Source organism: Plectropomus leopardus, chromosome 18 (assembly GCF_008729295.1).
Source record: "Plectropomus leopardus isolate mb chromosome 18, YSFRI_Pleo_2.0, whole genome shotgun sequence".
In the NCBI taxonomy this organism is placed as follows: domain Eukaryota; kingdom Metazoa; phylum Chordata; class Actinopteri; order Perciformes; family Serranidae; genus Plectropomus; species Plectropomus leopardus.
This window is the reverse complement of record NC_056480.1, coordinates 30,671,420-30,694,007: the sequence shown is the minus strand read 5'-3', so window position 1 is coordinate 30,694,007 and position 22,588 is coordinate 30,671,420. Positions and strand designations below refer to the sequence as shown.

At 42.7% G+C, this 22,588-nt stretch overlaps 2 protein-coding genes across 2 annotated transcripts; both read right to left on the bottom strand.

Moving 5' to 3' along the window:
- Nucleotides 1–1,332: 1,332 nt before the first annotated feature.
- On the bottom strand, nt 1,333–8,225 carry LOC121958287 (sclerostin domain-containing protein 1-like). Its single transcript, XM_042507177.1, has 2 exons — nt 8,033–8,225; nt 1,333–1,760 (listed from the first exon to the last, which is right to left on the bottom strand). The coding sequence occupies exons 1-2, from the start codon at nt 8,223–8,225 to the stop codon at nt 1,333–1,335; spliced, it is 621 nt and encodes a 206-aa protein (XP_042363111.1).
- An 8,309-nt stretch (nt 8,226–16,534) lies between these two features.
- On the bottom strand, nt 16,535–18,596 carry LOC121957470 (basic salivary proline-rich protein 4-like). The gene is made up of 3 exons (XM_042506046.1): nt 18,579–18,596; nt 16,971–17,795; nt 16,535–16,546 (listed from the first exon to the last, which is right to left on the bottom strand). The coding sequence occupies exons 1-3, from the start codon at nt 18,594–18,596 to the stop codon at nt 16,535–16,537; spliced, it is 855 nt and encodes a 284-aa protein (XP_042361980.1).
- Nucleotides 18,597–22,588: the final 3,992 nt, after the last annotated feature.

The window sequence follows — 22,588 nt, the reverse complement described above, 5'->3', positions numbered from 1 at the left end:
GCGGACAAGGAAGCACACAAATTCAAGTAAAATCTTCAAAAATAACTGTTCAAAAATGTTAGAAAACCTGCAAAACATTAATGTTATCTAGATGCAAACAAATATGTAATTTGATCATTGTGTCAACCATTTTAGAAAAATCGCTATTCCCAATGTCGAAACAAATGTGTACACTATAAAGTTTGAGTGAAAGAAACGTTACTTATTTTAATGTCCTGTATGAAGCTTGTTAATTCACCAAGCAGCAGCTTTTATATACATTCCTGCATGTTACAGCATTATCAGGGCAGGCAGTAATTTATATGGGTATGATTAACAGTACACAAGAATAATGTGTTAACATCTTTTAACTGGTTGTGGTAAAGTTCTGCCCTGCGAAGTGATCATATCTGCCAACGTTTGATTTTCCAAACAATGTATCATTTCATATTTCTTCTAAGCATGACAAAACTAATCATTTTGTGTCATCTGTTATAGGACACCAATCAAAGTGTTTCCTTGGCCTTTTTGAAAGGTTTATACATGCTGTTCTGGAACACCATGCTCTTAGACATGTTTTAAATTACATATATACATATATATATATGTGTGTACATGTATATATTCTTGCATTTTATTTTTCACTTATCTTTTCCTACATTTAAATGCTTTTGTGGCTATTTTTTCATGCTTTTTCAAGACATCTTTTTTCCTCTGAGCTGTTGTTTCGTATATTCAACCGAGGCTGCTGATGACGTAATGAGTGCTGTAAAGATTTCAGCCCTACCCCTTCTTACTTCATTGTGAAAGGCCACTACTTTTTGGAGGGCACTCCAAATCTAGGGGAAGTGACACTTTGGGAGAAATGGGATTCAGTCAAAATTTTTCTCATCAAGAAATATGTCGAGCACATAATATCCCTAAGATCAAAGTGTCATTCTTACATGATAGGTGTTTATCAGTGAGCTTCAGAGGGGTAGCCTCTGAAGCTCACTGATCTGTAGCTATGTATCTGTAGCTATGTACCTTGCACTAGCCTTTCTGCTAAATTAGGCTAACAATGTCCTGACTCCAGGTCAGTACTTAACACAAGGACATGAAACTCATATCCATCTACATCTCACTCTGTGACAGAGAGAATATGTGTATGACCTGTTCTCATGATAAGCTGTGCTTTTGGTCACAAACTAGTCTTAAAACAGTTAACTGTGTCACAATATCTTATGTTTGGAGACAAATCTACAATATTGACTTTTGCCTCTATCTGGCCTAGATCTCTTTGGTCATGATTTGTACTCTTATAATTAATCCATAAACTTCCTGATGAACACAGCCTTTTTTTGATTTCCTTTGTTAGTTGTCAGACTGCCTTCCAGGCCTTTCCTCAGGCAGTCCAACCTTCCGCTGATTTTTCCTTGCTTTACCACTGTGGACAGACGTGTCCTTGTGTCCGGAGTCATTCTGCTTTCTGGAGTAGCGCTTGCACTTGCACGAGGTCACCACAGTTATCTTGTAGGTCCTGGAGCTGCCATCCTGGCACTGTAGCCGAATCCGGTGGGTCCGGGTCCTGTCAATGACGCAACGCCACTCCTGGGCATCACGGCGGCTCCACTGCCTCCCAGTGTAACCACCACCCCCGATCCAGTTTGGCAGCAGGTGAAGTGGAAGACATTCCCCAGCACACACCAGCTCCTTGATAGGGTTGACACTGGTGCACTGGCCATCGGAGATGTACTTTGTGGACCTCAGCTCCCTACAGCCCACCTGGCTCTGGTCTGGGCCTGAGACATGAAATTGAGTTAAAAATATGAATGTTCCACTTTCTGTCTACACCTTTTCTGCTCAGACAGACTTTGTAGTACAAAGCAAGATTAGCGGGTTAGTAAGCTCTGCTGAATCTTAAACCTGAGTTTTCCATCCTACCAAGTTGGATCTCTTTTAACCTTGGTCGACTGCCATGGTAACTGGTGCTGACATTATCTGGTAAATGTATGTTCTGAGTTTCAGCTTTTTCAAAGTGACTTTTTAATCATAAATAGAGCAATATTTGCGAACTTTGTCAGATTTTTTCTTCTGTGAAAAAATATGTTCAAGATAAGCTCATTGTGAAATAAAAATGTTTCAAATTAAATTCAAATCTTAAATCTTGAATCTAAACGTTAAATGTTGAATCTAAATTTTAAATATTAAATCTAAATGTTAGCCTAGGCCTATATATAAATCTAAATGTTACATTTTAAATCCAAATCTTATAGGCGACGTTATATCTAAATCTTAAATCTTTATGTTATGATTCTAAATATTTAGCTAATATGAAAATGCACACCGCCGTTTGGCAGAAGTACCTAAATAAGAGCTTGATATGTTGATGTTTGGTGCACGTGGTGACCGACCGACAGATTTTTGTTTTGAAATGAGAAAATCAAAATTGGGAAATGAGTTTTTTACTCCATGGTTCAACTCTAGTTCATGGTTCAACCCTAACCCTGGCTTATGTGAGAAACTTTTGCTGTGAGGAGAGCGGCCTGCACCTCCATAGAGGAGATGGAGTCGCTGTAGCAGCTGAATTCAGCCAGAGCTAACCTGCTAACCCAGCAAGGGCTGTCACAGCAGGCTGCAGTGCTGGGTCTAATCCGGGGAGATGAGGTTAGCGGCTGTATTCAAGCTGCTACTACCGCTGATTGAGGGACCGTTTTCATTGCTTCCGTCCGCTCTCCTCCCAGCTGAGGAGTCTCATAGCACAGACTGCAATACAGGGTCCATGCACACTGTGGCTGTCCTCTAATGTCCACACCCCTGTGTGTAGCCTGTTGTGTTTAAGGTTGTTTCTCTGTCAATATGTGTTACCCCTATCTAAACATGACCCAAATCCTCTAAGGAACTGTACTTTATTTATCAGATGAGGATGGTGGTTAGGGTGATTTTTCTTGTATCTTGACCCTCACTGAAGCTATAAATATTTCTCATCCTCTCTAAGCCATAAATAACATTTATTTATGAAAGATGAAAAAAAGTAGCACCCCAGCCACCATCGCCTCTGATATATAAAGTATAGCCCCTAAGCAGCTGTGAAGACGGTCCCTCAGTCAGCGGCAGTAGCAGCTCAAATACAGCCAGCACAGACCTCAATTCACCAGATTAGACCCAGCGCTGACGCCCGCTGTGGCAGCCCGCGCTGGGTTAGCAGGTTAGTTCTGGCTGAATTTAACTGCTACAGCGAGTCCGCCTCCTCTCTGGAGGTGTGGGCTGCTCTCCTCACGGCAAAAGTTTCTCATAAAAACCAGTATTGAAACACAGTTATACCGCAGTGTAAAAAGTCATTTTACGATTTTAATTTTCTCATTTCAAATCGAAAATCTGTCGGCTGTCATGTTCACGAAACATTTTGGTACATCCGCCAAGCGGCAGTGTGAATTTGAATATGAAATTAAAACATAGCACAATAAGTTAGGAAATCTGTGTTTGGAAGATTTTTTCTTTGTTGTAACAATGCTTTTGGCAATATATCGTGTACCGTTGGAAAGCCTGATAATTTCCCTTTTAAATGGTGCCACATTTGTAAGGAACATGCCTTTGTGGGATGAGCAGCAGAGCTGAGTATGTGGGTTGTGCCCATGAAAAATTTGCGAAATCTTCGCTGCCAAAGCCAAACAGCTTATTCTGCTGTTGAGTCTTGTTTAGTGTTGTTTGGTGGAAATAATACATACTGGCAATTTAACAATTTAATCATTTAACAAACAGGAGTGTGTGGAAGAACCATACACAGCCACAACAGCCTGGCACCTCCTCCTCATGCTGGTCACCGGCCTGGTCATACACTGCTGTGGGATGGCATCCCATTCTTCAACCAGCATTTGTCGCAAGACACCCAACGTGGTTGTGTTGGTCACTCTGGCATGAACAGCAAGCAAAGCTGATCCCACAAGTGTTCAATGGGGTTGAGGGCAGGACTGCTGGCAGGCCATTCCATCCTCTCCACTCCCAAATTCTGGAGGTAGTCTCTGATAAACCCCACTCTGTGGGGGTGAGCGTTGTCATCTTGGAAGATAGAGTTCGATCCCAGACTATGGAGATACTTGATTGCCACTGGTTGCAGAATCTCATCTCAATATCTTTCTGCACTGAGATTGCCTCTAATGATGACAAGCATCATTTTTCCAGTGAGGGAGATGCCACCCCACACCATTACACTGCCTACGATCCAACTGTCATAAGCAGACTCATTGGCTGCAATCAGAGATTGGCTGCGTGCAGTCTGTTCCGGATTGTCTGGACAGAGCGCAGTTGGCCAAGCCTTGATCTGTAGAAAACTGCCTATGGTTCCTACATGCTGATGGGGTGAGGAAACGTTCTTCTTGTGACAGCAACTTCACGGCCTGTCTCTGACATCCCCCCGTTATATGGAACTTGGCCCTCAGTTTGGAGATGGTACAAGGGCTACTCCAAATAATGCCGCAACTTGGTTTTGCGGAACACCACCTTGAAGTTGCCCTAAATTTTCACGGGTGCAACCCACATACTCAGCTCTGCTGCTCATCCCACAAATGCATGTTCCTTACAAATGTGGCTCCATTTAAAAAGGGAAATATACAGGCTTTCCAATGGTATAAGATTTATTGCCACGAAGTATTGTTACAACAAAAGAAATAATCTACCAAAAATAAATTTCCTTACTTTTTGTGCTTAGTTTTACTTAGAAACATGACTTAAAGATTTAAGATTTAGCTTTAACATTTAACATTTACATTTACATTTAACATATAACATTTAGATTTAATATTTAGCATTTAGATTTGACATATAACATTTAGATTTAATATTTAAAATGTAACATTTAGATATAACATTTAACATTTAGATTAAATTAAAAAAAAAATTTACAGTGACATTATCTTGAACATTTCTTCACGAAAGAATAAATCTGAAAAAGTTCATAAATATTGCTCTAAATGTGATTAAAATGTGACTTTGAAAAATTCACACCTCTTTTTAATCAAGTTTTTGAACTAAATGTGGAGAAATGTTGCTGTTACTTTCAGAGTAAACAACTTTACAATTGGCTCCCCATATGATTAAGTATTTTCATTTGCCTGTTATCCATTTAGTTCTGTTTATTTTGCTTTGTTGCCTCATAATTGGGCAGCAGGTAGATCCAGCAGGCACCTGGAAGTTCCAGGGGAACAGGAGCTGTGATGTCTTTGTTTGCTTGTCAAGGGTAAATAAATAACAAAAATGCCTGTATGGACCACCTGTGCATCAGTGGCTTTTTCATTTTATGTTCTCTTCAAGTTTATGAACAATACAGCCCCTACTGCACTGTAAGCAATTGCTGTAAATTTACAGCCAATTTTCAACAGTAAAATACTGTTTTGATGTTTAACAGTTTAGTACTGTAATATGCAATGCATTGTGGGCTTCTTAATATGGAGCAACAGGACAGAGGCCGTAAACGGTATGCTGCTGTTTTAAATAACGGTATACTACAGTATTTTGGGGAAATTTTCCGGAAGAGGACTGCAGAACGCACCATGTGCTACATATCATCTGTCTTCATCACAACAATTCTGATCTTGCATCTACAAAATTAAATGGTAAGTCAAAATCTTTTTTCTTTGCCTCTGGGGGAGCTATCTTATTTATAGGCCTACTGCCAAGAAAGTTTGATATAACACTCAGGAGTTTGTCTAGCTGTATGTAAGCTATCAGTGCTTTCTATCTATTTGAATAGGGTAGCCGGAACAATATTCTACTATGGGATATTTCTTTGTCTTGTTGTAGTTGTTGTTGTTTAATCTTGGTTAACAATAATATACAAAGCTGAATCTTCATCCTAGGAGCAGCACTTCTTAACGATCCCCATCGGCCGGTGGAGCAAGCAGGAAAATAGCATTACATGAAGTCAATGGAATAATTATATGTTGTCCGGCGGTATAATTGGTATAAATCCAGAGAGAGGGACAAAGGCCAAAAGGGGCAAGGTTGTCTCCAAGAAGAAAGGTGTGATTGTCCAGAAGAAGTCTCCTACAGTCAACACACACGTCTCCATGCTCCTGAAGAAACTCCTTGACTTTGAATGGGACTTCGTGTAGCTCAGTGAGTTCTTAATCTTGCTGTCCATGTGTTGTTTTGACAGTCTGGCATTGCCATTAAGACAAAGGAGTGGTATTATTAGCTTTATAAACATTAACTTGTAGATTATATTGTTCATTCCAGATTGTATAATATATGTTTTTTATTGTTTCACAGTGGCTCCACCGGAATAATGCTGCAGGGGAACAGTGCAGTACAAACTGATGTTCATCTCTCAGGATTTGAATCAGGGCAGTTCACACCCACCCAGACTCCCGGAACTACAGTAAGACGGAAAAACCCAAACCTACCTCACAGGACTATTTTAATAAGTAAGCTGCAAGTCGCAAGCTTGCACTGGCAGAGGAGTCTATTACAGTTTCTTCCCTAAATGTTCTCTTTATCCACATTACTGTAATGATGCATAATGTCAAAATGTTCAAACTGTACTGTAAAAGTTTTGGAATTGCCTTGAGGTACTTTTTCAAAATGTTCTTACCTTTGTTTTCCAAATGTTGTCAGTTCTGCATACAGTTCTGCATTTTCACAGACAGCATAAAATACATTGCAGAGTACAGTACATAATGTAAATCTTTTAAGTGGAGTTTAGAGGAAATTTTAATCTATCTCACAGGACTATTTTAAGAGGAAAAACACATGCTGGTTTGCTGAATGTTTTTACTCATATAATCAAAAAGGTCTTAATGTTCCTACCTTGAAAATAGTCTTAATAATGTTTAAACACTTATTTCCTCTGTATTTGTTGCGTTGGTCTTTTTCTTAGACCCAGTGTGTTATTGAACAAATGTTCAAACTTATGTGTTAAAGACAATGTTGAATAATATTGGCATTGACTCAAAAAGTCAGCTATAGGTTATGTCCTGACAAGCAGGTTATGCTCTGACAAGCAATTTAAAAATTTAAGTTTATCACCATAGTGTGAAACTCTATTTGCTACTCGAAATCTACTGCTACTCGAGTTTATTTTCTCTTTTTTTCCCCCTCAATTTGTTGAAACTAGCAGTATTCAGTATTATATTTCCTTTTGAAATAAATCATTTTGAATCTCTCTAAGTTTTTATTGCTTATTTTGCACAATATTCACAATAATGCTTAAGCAACTGTCTGTAGAATATTGAAGTTCTAATATTGATTGCATGCATTCAAGATTGATATTTTAGGAAACTGCTAAGCTAAATTGTTGTATTATCTACTATGCCTGTCTAAAGTAAACTTAAACACAATATTATTGTAATTTCTAAATAAGAAACTAAGAAATATGTTGCATTTATTTTTGGTGTATTAGACTGTAAAATCATTTAACAGTGTGAATACAGAAATACACTGCATATCTGGTTTACAGACTACTACTGTAAAGTCAATTCATGGATGAATACTGTAAAAATAACGGTATATTGCTGGCATCTCTGCTGCCAGCTCTTTACTGTAAATCATAGAAATACAGAAATATACCGTTTTTTTGTTTTACGGTCTACTACTGTAAAATCAATTTACGGATGAATACCGTAAAAATAACAGTAAAGAGCTGGCGTCTCTGCTGCCAGCTCTTTACTGTTATTTTACAGGAAAATTATTTACAGTGTGCTTTAATATTGTGTCTTAAAGTTCATTAGCAGTATGCTGTGTGTTCCCTGTCACTCACACACTGCAGAAGAGAAAATGAATGTATGCTATGGGTAAATAGAATCTACCGTTTGATAAACAGTGCTACATCACTTATTGCCCAGCAAGCAACGGTAACGCAAAATGTGCCCTTTGCGGTTTTTTTTTTCATCATTTCTTTCTTCCCTGTCGTGCGTTTCAAAAACCCACCGCCCACATCACTGCACGAATAGAAAATAATATCAATCATTCACTCCGTTTAAATCAATGTGCGCCCCACTTTACTGAGCAAGACAGAACAAAAACGTCAAAATTGTGAAAATGTACTATAACTGCGCCATGCGTAACCGTTTTGACTCACCATTACGCACAGAGTCAGCCAGTCGTCTCCCGCCGTTCCTGGCCTGGTTCGTGTCTTCATGAGCCGGCTCATCTTGAGTGTCGTGGACCTGCTGGATGCTGAGCGACTCTGTAGCGTCGTTGTGAACGGATAAACTGCTCCTGCTCAGCAGCAGGAGCGCGAGGAGCCGGAGTGCGCTGGCAGGAAGGAGCATGACTGCACCTGACTGATCTGAGCACTGTTGTCAGTAACAGTTACACCTGATGAATGTCCAACCTGCCGCAGCCATGCTTTATACATCCTTCGCTGAACAAGGCCCACCCACACCAGAGTCAGAGTCATTGTGTTTATATGAACATAAAAAAAAAACATTTATGATCTAGTTGTTGGAGTATCCTGTTCATATGTCGGAGCATGTAAAGACCATATTCCGTTTATGAGAAACCCGAATACGCTATGAAGTTCTCTAAGAGAAACTGGATGTATATGAGGACTATGAATAACTCAATTTCTCTGAAAACAACATATTACGAGTATGATCATGACTGGGAAAAGTTTCATAAACAGGTTATTCATGTCCATGTAAACGCACTGAGTGACATTAGCCGCACTTGACTTTGGCACATCACATTCTTTAGAATGCTTCTGCAATGGTGCATCACAGTATACAGTCTGACAGCTAGCATTTTTTTTCTGGATTAAAATGTAAATGTAATTTACATGGTACCATATGGCAGGAACTAATCTTGTGATCCAGATGATGGAATGACAGATAAAACAGAAATAATTTATTAATAATAATAATAATAATGGTAGAACGAAAAAAAAAAACAAAATGAAAATGAAATCACCTATGGAGCACCGATTGTTAAGTTGTGCAATCTGAAAGTAACAGCAACATTTCTCCACATTTAAAACTCTAAAACATTATTAAAAAGAGGTGTGAATTTTTCAAAGTCACTTTTTTATTTTACAGTGACATCACGAAGGAATAAATCTGTTTGCAAATATTGCTCTACATGTGATTAAAAAGTGACTGAAAAATCCATATCTCTTTATTATGTTTTCGAGTTAAATGTGGAGAAATGTTGCTGTTACTTTCAGAGTGCACAACCTAACAATCGGGTGTGGATTTTTCAGTCACTTTTTAATCACATTTAGAGCAATATTTGCAAACTCTGTCAGATTTATTCGTTCGTGAAAAAATATGATTAAGATGTAACTGTAAAATAAAAAAAGTGACTTTGAAAAATTCACACCTCTTTTTCATAATGTTTTAGAGTTAAATATGAGTGCACAACTTAACAATCGGTGCCCCATAGTTTACAGCTATTGCATAGAGTGGTGGTTTCCGCTTTGATTGTCCGCTGTACGCGGCTCTGGTTCAACCAAGGTAGGCTGTTTGTTATCTTGCCACTGTATTCAGATTTTCTGAACTCTTAGCGAAAGCACACACTCCTGTTTATAGCTTTCCTCTGCTGCTGTTTGAGCCACCATCCTCCTGCTGTGAATACTGCGCTATTGGTCCTATGTAAATATACAAAATAATATATGTAAATGAGCTTTTGTGCTCCTTAAATTATTTTACCATTTGTGCATTTGTGAATTAATTTTATTATTTTTTTATGCATGTCGAAGGCACCTTATAAAGCCCATTATCACCAGTCACAATTGGCCTCAGAAGGCTTTACAGCTTCCGACATCCCTCTGCCCTTAGATCCTCATATCAACTAAGGAAAAACTCCCAAAAAAACCCTATATCAGGGAAAAAATGTGATGTTATATGTAAATATTGTAAGCGGCAATAACAATCGCATGTGTATAATAATAGAAGAGGCATGACTAATAATAATGGCAGTAGAAGTTGGCATTGAGCAGGATCATGGTATCAGTGCAACCAAGGCCCACGACACAGGCGCAGCCACAGTCAGGACCACAGCTACAGCCCAACCATGACCACAATCCAAGCTGAGCCAGAGGTACAGCATCAGTGCAGCCACAACATGAGCACAGCCAAAGGCAGAATCAAGACACAGCCAATATCTGGGAAAACTACAAAACAAGGGAGCACAAATGCTCCAGAGAAGAAGCCAAGTTAGTGTAATGCAGTAAAAAGGCAAGAGCATTTGCAGATGGAGGGAGCGAGAGAAGGAAAAAGGAGCACAGTGTATCATAGAAAGTCCCCTGGTAGACTAGACCTACATTAGCCTATCTTGGGGCTGGTCCAAGGCAAGTCTGAGCCAGCCCTAACTATAAAGCTTTATTGAAGAGGAAAGTCATAAGTCTACCCTTAAAACTGATGATGGTGTCTGCCTCCCTCACCGAAACTGGAAGATGTTTCCATAAAAGAGGAGCTTGATAGCTGAAGGCTCTGGCTCCTATCCTACCTCTTGGGACTTCTGGAACCACAAGTAACTCGGTCTTTTCAGAACACAGTGCTCAGGTAGGATAACAGGGAACTATGAGCTCTGAAAGATATGATGGAGCCTGACCATTCAGAGCTTTGTGAGTGAGGAGAAGGATTTTAAATTCACTCTGGATCTTAAAGGGAGCCAGTGCAGAGAAACTGAAACAGGAGAAATATTATCTCTTTCCTTGGTTCTTGTTAGTACTGTTAGTATTGCAGCATTCTGGACCACTTGGAGTCTTCAGAGCAATTTGATAATGAGGAATTAAAATATTCCAGCCTAGAAGTAACCAATGAGTGGACTAATTTTTCTGTGTCTTTTTGAGACAGGATATGCCTAATTTTTGCAATATTATAGAAGTGAAAAAATGCAGTCCTTGAAGTTTATTTTATATGAGAGGAAAAAGATACATTTTGATCAAATATAACTGCAGGGTTCCTCATGGTTGTGCAATGCCATCTAGAGAAACTATATCCTCAGAAAAAGAGTTTTTGAGTGTTAAAGGTCAAGTATAACAACTTGGCCCTTAACACCGCAGCAGAGTCAAGTGTTGATTGCAGTGAGCCTGCAGCACTGTCAACTAGATAAGCAATTTTGGAGGGACTAAAGTTAGTATGAGCGCCCTCAGTTACATAGAGATGATATTGAGTTTAATTTATGGAATCAGTTCCTTAAATTTAGCTAGAGCACTATGAGACAGACATCTACTTTTGCCAAATGGCTTGTATTCGAGGAATAAAAAAATCAAAAGTTATTAAATAATGGTCATATTAAGAGCAATTCTCAGAAAAGACGACTAAGTCTTCAGTTTTGATGCCATACACCAAATCAACATCTAGTGTGTGGTTAAAACAATAGGGTGGGTTTATTTACATTCTAACTGAAGCCAATTGAGTCCAATAATTTGATAAACACAATACTGAGGCTACCATTATTAATGTCCACATGAATATTAAAGTCATTGGCATTTACATTTCAATTCAATTTTATTTTTAAAGCCCATTATCACAAATTACAATTTGCTTCACAGGGCTTTACAGCATATGACACTCCTCTGTCCTTAGACCCTCACATCAACTAAGGAAAAACTTCCCCCCAAAAAACCTATAACAGGGAAGAAAAGGAACATTATGAGACTGTTTTGTGTCTAGCTATAGGGTAATCACAGTTACGAGTTCTAATGACATATTTATGCTCAGCAAGGCAACTCCTCAGGGATCCCTCTTTTTGTATGGCCTTTGTAGAAAATACCTTCAACGCATGGGCAATTCAGACATCATATGACAGAAGTGCTGTTACAGTTAATGAAGTCATCATGTTTATAAGATCGATCTGTATTAACATCAGTAAAATATTAGGTTTACACAATGTTGCTGCAGTGAGGACAATTTAAAAGTGTCAGGTGGTTCGGGTATCCAAGTACCCTTTGTGTCTGCTGGAAGATGTGAATACATAAGCTTGTCCCTAAGTATGGTGCTTGGAAAATGTGGACATATACAATTACTGAATTTGCAAGAACAATTTACCAACTCTATAACAACAAAATATATGTGTGTGTTCGTGTTCAAAGTCAGCTACATTGTAGCTAGCACATGGCCCTGAATGGATTTTACTGGCAACAAAAAAGGGGATTTGCCTCTACCTAGTGGCTGACTGTAGTCCACTGCAGGCAGACTGGTGGCAAACTGCCTCATGTTACTGATATGAACTGTTTTTCTCCACAACTATCCCAAAATGGAATTTACTGTATAGAGCAACAGCAGAGTCATTTATCATCACATTTGATGACAGAAAATCAAAATTTTCATATTCTTTAATTAATACATAATCACAAGATATAATAAATGTGCACATTCTACAGAAATGTTTGCTCTTGCTAATAATGCTTACCAAAAATAAATGAATAAATGTTGCGATTGAGGCAGGATGAGGGCCCAAAATGCAGAACAAACTGCAGAAAAAGGGAGCAGGAGTACTGACTAAAAGTGAGCTTTAATGCTGAAGATTACAAAAATACAAAATACAAATTAAACATGAACAAAAGATGAAACAAACAAGGTTGATGAAAAGAACTTGGGTGAAGAACAGGGCAGGAACACCAAGAACGAAGTGGCAGGGACACAGCAAGGAAAACAGGAACATGGCGAGAAAAACAGATGAACTGACAAAGGACAAAGGGAAACACAGGTATATATACAAAAAGGAACTAATCAAGTCAATGACACACAGTTGGGTAGGTGAACACGGCAGCAGTAGGGAAACACAGGGATTGATGAGCTAAAGAGACGAGACTTGAACAGAAACAGGTGTGCAGGAGAGACTGGCAGGGAAGGACAAACAAGACCAATAACACATATGAAATACATCAGGGAACAAATCGGGGAAACAGAGACAGAGGGACACAGAATCAGGGGAACATAGAGACAGGGAAAAAGACATGGACACACAGACAGAGGCTGTGTCCAAAACTGCCTTCTATACTAGCAGTATGTACTGATTTGGTCAAAATGCAGTATGCAGTAGGTAGTAAGCAAACACAAGCGAAATCCACAGTATGCCAGAAATACCCAGATGTCATACTGATTCTGATAAATCACATACCAATGTATGCTAATGGGTACAATTACACAGGAGACATGAGTGGAGCTATTTTCTATTTATTTTTTGTTAAAGATTATTTTTATGGCTTTTCGTGCCTTTATTATAGAGCAGTTAGAGAGTGACAGGAAAGGGAGAGAGAGTAGAGGACTGCAAGCTGAAATTGAACCCGGGCTGCTGCTAAAAACTCAACACGTACAGGGCGCATGCTCTACTCACTAAGCTAGAGACCACCACAACATGAATGAATTGTCACCAGTAAACCAGCTCAGGTTTTCACATGTACAAGATACAATCAGAAGATTTAAACGGGAAAGGAATTTGTCAGTTATGTGAACGGCGGTACATCTGAACTAAGTATGCAGTATCCTCTACATACTACATACTGCGTTCCACAGTAGTATGCAATATTGCTGTTCATTTCGGTCTGTTTTACAGTATACTGAGCCAGGCATGGCTGGTTTCCGGTTTGTGAAAGCAGAAGCAAACAATAGCAAAACCATTACTGCGTAGCATCCATTTACAGTTTGAAATAGAGGCAACAAGTGATATATATAGACGATGGTGATGAAGGCTTACCTGTGAAATGAATAAAGCCATTGTAATGACTGGCTGACCAGATGTACCGCCATTACGTTCGCATTACTGCCAAGTTCCTTTCCCCTTTTAAACCTTCTGACTGTATCTTGCTCCTGTGAAAGCCTGAGCTGGTTTGGTGGTTAAAATTCAATCAAATTGAGGTTCCCTCTAGCTTAGTGAGTAGAGTGTGTGCCCTGTACAGTTTGAGTTTTTAGCAGCGGCCCGGGTTCGATTCCTGCTTGCATTCCTTTGCTGTGTGTCATTCCCACTCTCTGAAAAGCCAAAGAAATGATCTTTAAAATGATCTTTAAAAAACAACAAATATCTCTGACACACAGATTCACCCTATCACCATCAGCGACCACGCACCAGTCACTCTGACAATCACGAAAAAAACAGTCACACCACCATCTAGACATTGGAAACTTAATACATTATTGCTTAAGGACCCAGATTTTATTAAATTCTTTAAAAAAGAGTGAACAAATGACCTGCCTGACATCTCCCCCTGTGTTCTTTGGGAGGCGGCAAAAGCAGTCATGCGAGGTAAAATAATTTCTTATTCCGCATACAAGGAAAAAAAAAAGGAGAAAGCACTTGAAATAAAATTAGAACAGCAAATTAAAGCTTTGGAGACAGCTCATGCCATTTCCCAAGATAAACATTTGTTGAGTGAATTGAGAAAATTAAAACTGAAATTAAATGAATTACTTGACATAAAAACACAATTCCGGCTACAGAGATTACGCCTGGAGAACTCTGAATACAGAAACAACTCCAGTAGACTCTTAGCAAACCAACTAAAACAGAATAAAGCAAAAGTAATTTCCTCAGTAAAGGACTCTGCTGGGAAAACAACCCGTATCCCAGAAGAAATAAATAATACATTTAGGGATTTTTTAAAAACTTGTATTCATCACAAATGAATCCATCAAACTCTAGCATAGATGCATTTTTAAGTGCAGTTGAACTACCAAAATTAAATAATGAACAGATCATGGCTTTGGAGTCACCTATTTCAATTGAGGAACTTCATGAAGCCCTCCAGCATATGCCCAACAAGAAAGCCCCAGGACCAGATGGTTTTCCCGCAGAATTCTACAAAGAATTCTGGCCAATGCTCGCACCAATATTCAACAGAATGGTTGCTGAAATGAGGGAAACTTCCATACTCCCTACTAACATGAACCGCGCAAACATTAGCCTCCTCCTTAAACCAGATAAAGACCCATCCCTCCCATCTAGCCATCGTCCAATATCACTTATAAATACAGATCTAAAAATCATTTGCAAGGCGCTGGCTAGAAGACTTGAAAAAATAACACCTCACATAATACATCCTGACCAAACTGGATTTATGAAGGGCAGACACTCTACAAATAACTACTACTGTAGTCTACTACTGTAATATTCAGAATAAGGAAGCCATAATAGTCTCACTAGATGCTGAAAAAGCTTTTGACCGGGTGAAGTGGAAATTTCTCTTTGCAACATTAAAAAAAATTTGGGTTCGGGGATAATTTTCTATACTGGATCAAAATATTATACAGTTCATCCAGTGCTTGTGTCAGAACAAATGATCGAACTTCTCCAAGCTTCAATCTCCAAAGGGGCACCAGGCAGGGTTGCCCACACTCTCCATCCCTTTTTGCCATATTTATCGAACCACTCGCAGCTGCAATTCGGCAAAATAATAATATCAAAGGGATTCAAACAGCAAATGTGAACCATAAGATAAGCCTTTATGCTGATGATGTACTACTTTTCCTTCAAAATGCACAAGCTTCTCTCTCTGAGACAAATTCTCCTCTATTTCAGACTACTCTATTAATTGGAACAAATCAACAGTCCTACCTATAAACTCTGACTTCAAGACTAGGTCAACCGCCCCACTACAATTGGGAAACATTAGATACCTAGGTATCAACATTTCCGCCAGGCTGTCTGACCTGACACGGCTAAATCATATTCCCCTAATTAAAACAATAGAGGATGATCTCACTCGGTGGAGGAATCTGCCCATATCGCTTATGGAAAGAGTGGCAACAGTTAAAATGATGGTCCTGCCAAAGATAAATTATATTTTCTCAATGGTTCCATCTCAACCTCCCCTGCCTTTGTTCAAATCATTAGACTCAAGCATTTCCAAATTTCTATAGAAAACTAAACCACCATGTATACGTTTAAAAACTCTTCAAAAGGCGAAAGATCACAGTGGTTTGGAACTACCAGATTTTTATAATTAGTTCCTTGCCAATAGACTACAATATATCTTAAAATGGATTACAAAAAGTCCATTAGATCAAGCATGGTTAGATATTGAACAGACATTTTGTAAAGAAACCCAAATCGCTGACCTGCCATTTATCAGTCCCATTATCAAAAGACATAGCTGCTTTAAGAGCATTAATATTAGCACTTCCCTATAACAGCCTGGTGGGAATTTCTTAAAAAAAAAAATAGGTCTTCACCCATGCCATGCAGACACACGCCCATCTGGAACAATCCTGATATCCTGCGAAATAAAAAAACAATAAACTTCACAACATGGTAGACAAAGGGATAAGACATCTGGAGCATATCCTCCAAAGCAGTAACTTCATTCCATTTAATGAGCTGGTAGCACTATATGGTATTAACAAGAACAAATTTCTGGAATATCTTCAGCTTAAATCCATAATTCAGGAAAGGTTTAACCTTAGCCAATTGGACTTAGAGCTACCACCAATAATAACAGATTTTCTAAAGCTTTCACCTCCAAAATTACTTTCCAAAATTAATTTATTATTGTCTAAAACAGATCTAACAGTCTCTCTCCCAATATCCAAATGGGAGAAAGATTTATCCACACAGACCCAACATTTTGGATGCAAATTTGTTCAAATACCTTCAGAATGACCCAAAGCACCAACTTACAACTCATACAGTACAAGGTTCTTCACAGAACACACTACACAGGACAAAGGATGTTCAAAATGGGTCTTACACATAGAAACATCTGTTTGAACTGCATGGGTGGCTTATTAGATATTTATATGCATGCTGTTTGGCTTTGTACACCTGTCAACAAATTTTGGCAAAAGATTTGTGAAGACCTATCAACATGTCTAGGGCACCCCATCCCTGCCTCCCCCTCACTTTGTTTGCTAGGTGATCTCACTAACATCAATATGGACACTAACAAATCCTACATGCTCCTTGCAGCTCTAAGCATTGCCAAGAAAACTATCCTCATGAATTGGAAATCCAAAAAGAATCTAAGTATAACTCAATATAAAAATCTTCTATTAGATCACATCTCTGTGAAAACAATGTCTGCCTGTGCAAAAAATCAACTCACAGAATTTGAACATAGCTGGACCCCAATAATTAACTTCATCACATAGTGTCGTTGGGGTCGGGGCTTCGCTGCCCTGACTTCTGGGCTGGTGCGGTGGATTCCGGTTGCCACGGGTATCCGGTGGCTCGCTGGGTCGATTGGTCCATGGCCGCTGTCCTGGGGTGGCTGCGGGCCTGGCCTCGGGTGGTGTGGTTGGGTTGCGGGGGCTCTGCCCCCTCGGTGTGGGGGGTGCTCTGGGGGGTTGTGGGGTTGGTGGCCCTTGGGCCCTGTCTGGGCTGCCTCGCTGGTGCGGGTGGGTCTGGGGCTTTGGGCCCTGGTGGCTCGGGACCCGTGCTGGGGGGGTCGTGTGCATGCGGGGGGGCCGTGCCTGCCCGGACCTGGCCCTGGGGGGGGCGGGTCGGTGCCTGCTGTGATGTCTCAGAACACTGCCTCTGTCCCTGGCCCTGCAAAGCTGGATGGGGGGTCTGCGGTCTGGGGGAAGGGCGTCAGTTCTGCTGCGGGGGTGTCGCCGGTGGCTCTGGGTTGGTGGTCGGCCTTTCTGTGCAGGACTGGGCTGGGTGGTTGCTTGGACCCTGCTGCTGTGTGGCGGTCTCCCTGCCGGTGGTTTGGGTAGCTCTGGGATGTTCTGGGCTCTGTCTGTGCCTGTGGAGGGTTTGGCCTCTGGCTGGGCTGGGGGCCTGCTCTCCCCGCCTTCCTGGGGTCTCGTCCCTGGCTGGTGCGTGGCGGGCTCCCCTCCGGGGGTCTGGGCGGGTCTCTGGTTGGTGGGGCCCTGTGGCTGTGGGCTCAGATCATGCTGGGATTGGTGGCCTTGGGGTGGGCTGGGGGGCTTCCTGTCCCTTGTCCCTCTGTGGGCTTCCCCCTACCCGGGGGGGGTGTCGCCTGTGTGTTCCCTTGATTGTACTTCCTTGGGTGGGGTGCGTGGTTGTCTCTGGGGCATGTGGTGTTGGTGTCATGATTCCTGCATTCTCCTCCTCCCCCTCCCTGCCAGTAACTTTCCACTCACCTTCCTCTGACCTGCTCTGCCTCCTAGCCACGCCCACTGCTGCAGCCTGCTCTCCCACAGCTGCAGCTCATCACCAATCAACCCGGTATTTAAGACACTCCTGTTCACACACACATTGCCAGATCGTCCTCTGCAGCATGCATGTCTTTCCAGCACTCTCCAAACAGATCATCCGTTGCCGACTCTGCCTGTCCCCGACCTGCTCTCCTCGCCTGACTCCTCGTGAACCTACCTGCCTTTAGTCCCCGACCACGTGCTCAGTTTCGGCATTCCGGAAATCTGACGGATTCCCTGGTAAAGACCTCTCTGCTCTGCTTCGACGATTCTCCTGCCTGATCCCTGCTGGTACTGTTGTTTCCGTGGACGGACTTCCCGGTAACCGAACCCCTGCCTGCCCTCGACCACCTCTCCGCTCGATCCCCGACAACGCTCACACACGTGTTGTCGGCTCACGGAGCTACAGGGTTTTCTCGTCACCAGCCACAGTGGGTACAAGCTTCGTGTCTTCGCTTCGTGTGATTCCCAGAGACAATGCTAGGGCTCACAGCTCGAAGAACGAACTCTCAGTCTGTATCCTGTTTTCCATTCGTGTTGGTTTTAATAAAAGTTATTACCAACTGCCAGTGAAGTGTACTGTACTGCATCTGGGTCCTCCATACACCCGTTACAGTACGATCTGGCCAGAAATGGACCCAGCAGACTCTGGTGCTCTTCAGTCCCGCCTAGCCCGGGTTGAGGGAATGCTTCAACAGCACGAAGCACAACTCACCTCGAACGCGGCGGAGGCTCGCCAGTCTGCTTCAGCGTTGGAACAGGCGCTAACTCAGCTAGCCACGCAAGTACAACAGATGGCAACCACGCTGACTCTGCACGCTTCAGCTCCAGTTCCTGCCCAGCCCGTTCAAGCACCTACTTCATCATCCAGCGCCGCTCCAGAACCCCGGGTGGGGGCTCCTGAACGCTACGCTGGAGATCCTGAGGGTTGCAATCCGTTCCTAACTAACTGTTCAATCCTGTTTGCATTGCAACCCCACACCTTCGCCTCAGAAGCAGCTAGAGTTGTCTTCGCCATTAACCACCTCACGGGTCGAGCTCGCCTATGGGGGACGGCAGAATGGGAGAGGGGCACGCCAGCCTGCTTGTCGTTTCATGCCTTCGCTGAGGAATTACGCAAGGTTTTTGGTCCGATTCCTGTGGGTCCAGACGCCACTGGGGGGCTCCTGAATCAACACCAGGGTAATCGATCCGTCGCAGACTTCACCATTGAGTTCCGTACGACAGCTCGCCTGAGTGATTGGAACCCAGCTGCCCAGTGTGACGCTTACCTGAACGGTCTCGCCCCATACATCAAAGATGAACTGGTTTTGTTTGATCTTCCGCATTCCTTAGACGGCTTGATCGAACTCACTACTCGTTTGGACAGACGAATCCTGGCGAGGAGAAGAGAACGGCTCCGGGAGGGGGAGACTCGTCGGACTCTCTCCATTCAGCCTGGTCCTTCCTCCAGCCCTCCCTCGAACCCTGTACAGGGGGACTGAACCCATGCAGGTGGGTCGCACCCGGCTGACAGCCGAGGAGCGGGAGAGACGGCGTCGGGGCAACTTATGTCTGTACTGTGGTCAAGCTGGACACTTCGTCTCCAGTTGCTCGGTAAAAGGGCGGGCTCAGCAGTAAGAGGGGGCATTCTGCTGAGCCGATCCCGGAACTCCGCCTCCAATCCTCGTCCTCTGTTCCATGTCCAGCTCCAGCTCAAGGAGGGTCTCCACACCCTTGCCACATTCATTGACTCTGGGGCCGATGTTAACCTGATTGACGAGGAGCTCGCTCGTCAGTTAGGGGTGCAACAGGTTCCCCTTCCTCGTCCTGTGCCAGCCAGCGCCTTGGATGGTCATCTGTTGGGGACCGTTACTCATCAAACCACTCCCATCGCCATGCAATTAGCGGGGAGACATCATGAGACCATTCAATTTCACATCCTGAGGTCCCCGAATCTGCCCCTAATCCTGGGGTATCCCTGGCTTCGCTGACATAACCCTCACATAGACTGGTCCACTGGCTCGATCCTGAACTGGAGTCCGTCGTGTCAACAGATCTGCCTCAAACGACCGAGCGAACCAGCTCCATCCCTCGGTTCCGGCTCTCCTCCGAAGTTTCCATGGTGCCGCCAGAATACCACGACTTCAAGGAGGTATTCAACAAGGCACGGGCTACTTCTCTCCCTCCTCACCGAGCCTATGATTGTGCCATCGACCTCCTTCCGGGTTCTACTCCACCCAAGGGGCGTCTCTACTCCCTCTACGGGCCAGAGAGGGAGGCCATGGAGACCTACATCAAAGACTCTCCTGCTTCTGGCATCATCCGGCCTTCCTCGTCTCCGGCCGAGGCAGGGTTCTTCTTCGTGGGGAAGAAGGATGGCTCTTTCCGGCCCTGCATTGATTACCGGGGCCTGAATGACATTACGGTAAAAAACCGTTATCCTCTCCCTCTCATTGCCTCTGCCTTTGAACTGTTGTAAGGTGCCACCATCTTTACCAAGTTGGACCTCCGTAATGCATATCACCTGGTCCGGATCAGAGAGGGAGACGAGTGGAAGACGGCGTTCAACACACCCAACGGGCATTACGAATACCTGGTAATGCCGTTTGGACTCACCAACGCCCCAGCAGTCTTCCAGGCATTGATCAACGATGTGCTGAGAGACTTCCTGAATAAGTTTGTTTTTGTGTACCTTGACGACATCTTGATTTTCTCTCAGTCCCGGCAAGACCATGTTCATCATGTCCAGACAGTCCTGCAACGCCTGCTACAAAATTCATTGTTCGTCAAGGCGGAGAAATGTGAATTCCACGCCGCCTCCGTCTCCTTCCTGGGCTACATCATTGGGCACAACCGGATGGAGATGGACCCCACCAAAGTCTCTGCCGTCTCCGCCTGGCCTGTTCCCGACTCACGTAAACAACTCCAGCGCTTCCTGGGCTTCGCAAACTTCTACCGAAGATTCATCCGGGGCTACAGCACTGTGGCAGCTCCTCTCTCTGCACTCACCTCACCCAAGATCCCGTTTCACTGGTCCCCAGCTGCTAACGAAGCTTTCCTGCATCTGAAGAAACGCTTCAGCACGGCACCTATCCTCCTCATCCCTGACCCCGAGAAGCAGTTCGTGGTGGAGCTCGACGCCTCAGACGTTGGTGTGGGGGCCGTCCTTTCTCAACGCTCGGCCGATGACGGGAAATTGCATCCCTGTGCCTTCTTCTCAAGACGTCTATCCCCGGCTGAGCAGAACTATGACATCGGGAACCGGGAGCTGCTGGCGGTGAAGCTGGCCCTGGAGGAGTGGCGCCACTGGCTGGAGGGTTAATTTTATATTTTTCTATTTTTACTTATTCATTTTATATCCGTTAATACTGTTGTAAACATTTGCAGCTATCATTATTGTAGATAGCAATGTTGTCATCGTTTTCATTGTCGTTGTTGTTTTTGTTGTCTCTTGTGTCTTCCCCTCCCTTCTGTGTCCCCCAACCTCTCTCTTTTCTCTCTCCCTATCCACTCAAATGTTGTACTATCCTGTAGCCTTGCCAATAAATCTCAGTGCAGACTGCAACAGGAAGAAGTATATCAGACTCCTCCTTTGCAGAGCAAATCTGTTATGGCATCTCAAGGCATCCAGACCTCTCATACTGCATGCCTAAGCTGCCGAACAGGACAGGTTAATAAAAAAAAAAAGCTACAAATGAAAAATAACTTTGTTAATGTCTCCTGTATAATTATACTTTTATTAGCGTACACTGGTATGTGGTTTACCTGAAAAAAAGTAATGTAAATGATCTCAAAAGATAAAAATATGATTTTGACAAGGCCTAATTAATAAAGTGTAACACGGGAGCAAGCTAAGGACCCCATCAAGTGGCTTAGGTCTGACCAGCTGGGTGATGGCTAGGCTAGAGCCAGCCACAGCAACAACAGTTGCGCTGTCTGTGCAATGCATTGTGGGAGACAGTAGTCAAGGCAGAGTGGTCTGATGTATACTGAGGATTTTTTCTGAATCAGTACGACATCTGGGTATTTCTGGCATACTGTGGATTTCACTATACTAGTATAATAGGCAGTTTCGGACACAGCCACAGAGAAGGGGCACAAAGCAGGAAACCCCAAAACAAAGTTCACAGAATACCCCAAAGCATAACAATAAACTAATAAATTAAAAGCAAAACACAGAAAACTAATATTAATTTATAATAACAAAATGTCAAACATTAAATAATCATGTCTGATTTGAATGTTGGTCAAGTCAAGTCAAGTCAAGTCAATTTTATTTATAGAGCCCATTATCACAAAGCATGGTTTGCCTCAGAGGGCTTTACAGTGTACGAAATCCCTCTGCCCTTAGACCCTCACATCACCCAAGGAAAAACGCACGAAAAAGAACCCAGGGGGGAAAAAAAGGAAGAAACCTCAGCAAGAGTGGCAGAGGATGATGAGGGATCCCTCTTCCAGGACGGACAAACGTGCAATAGATGTCATAAATAATAAATGAAATACAACTGTGGCAAAGACGGAAGAGAAAGAGAGAGGGGGGAGGGGGAGAGAGGGCGAGAGAGGCGCAGCAATAATGGAAACAGATGCATGTCATATTACAATAACAATAGGTG

Bases quoted from the DNA above. Each gene is read 5' to 3' on its own strand.
- LOC121958287 (XM_042507177.1), bottom strand. From the start codon at position 8,225: ATGCTCCTTCCTGCCAGCGCACTCCGGCTCCTCGCGCTCCTGCTGCTG. The intron at 1,761-8,032 runs GTGAGTCAAAAC...TTCATGTCTCAG, and splicing joins GGCTGACTCTGTGCGTAATG to GCCCAGACCAGAGCCAGGTG.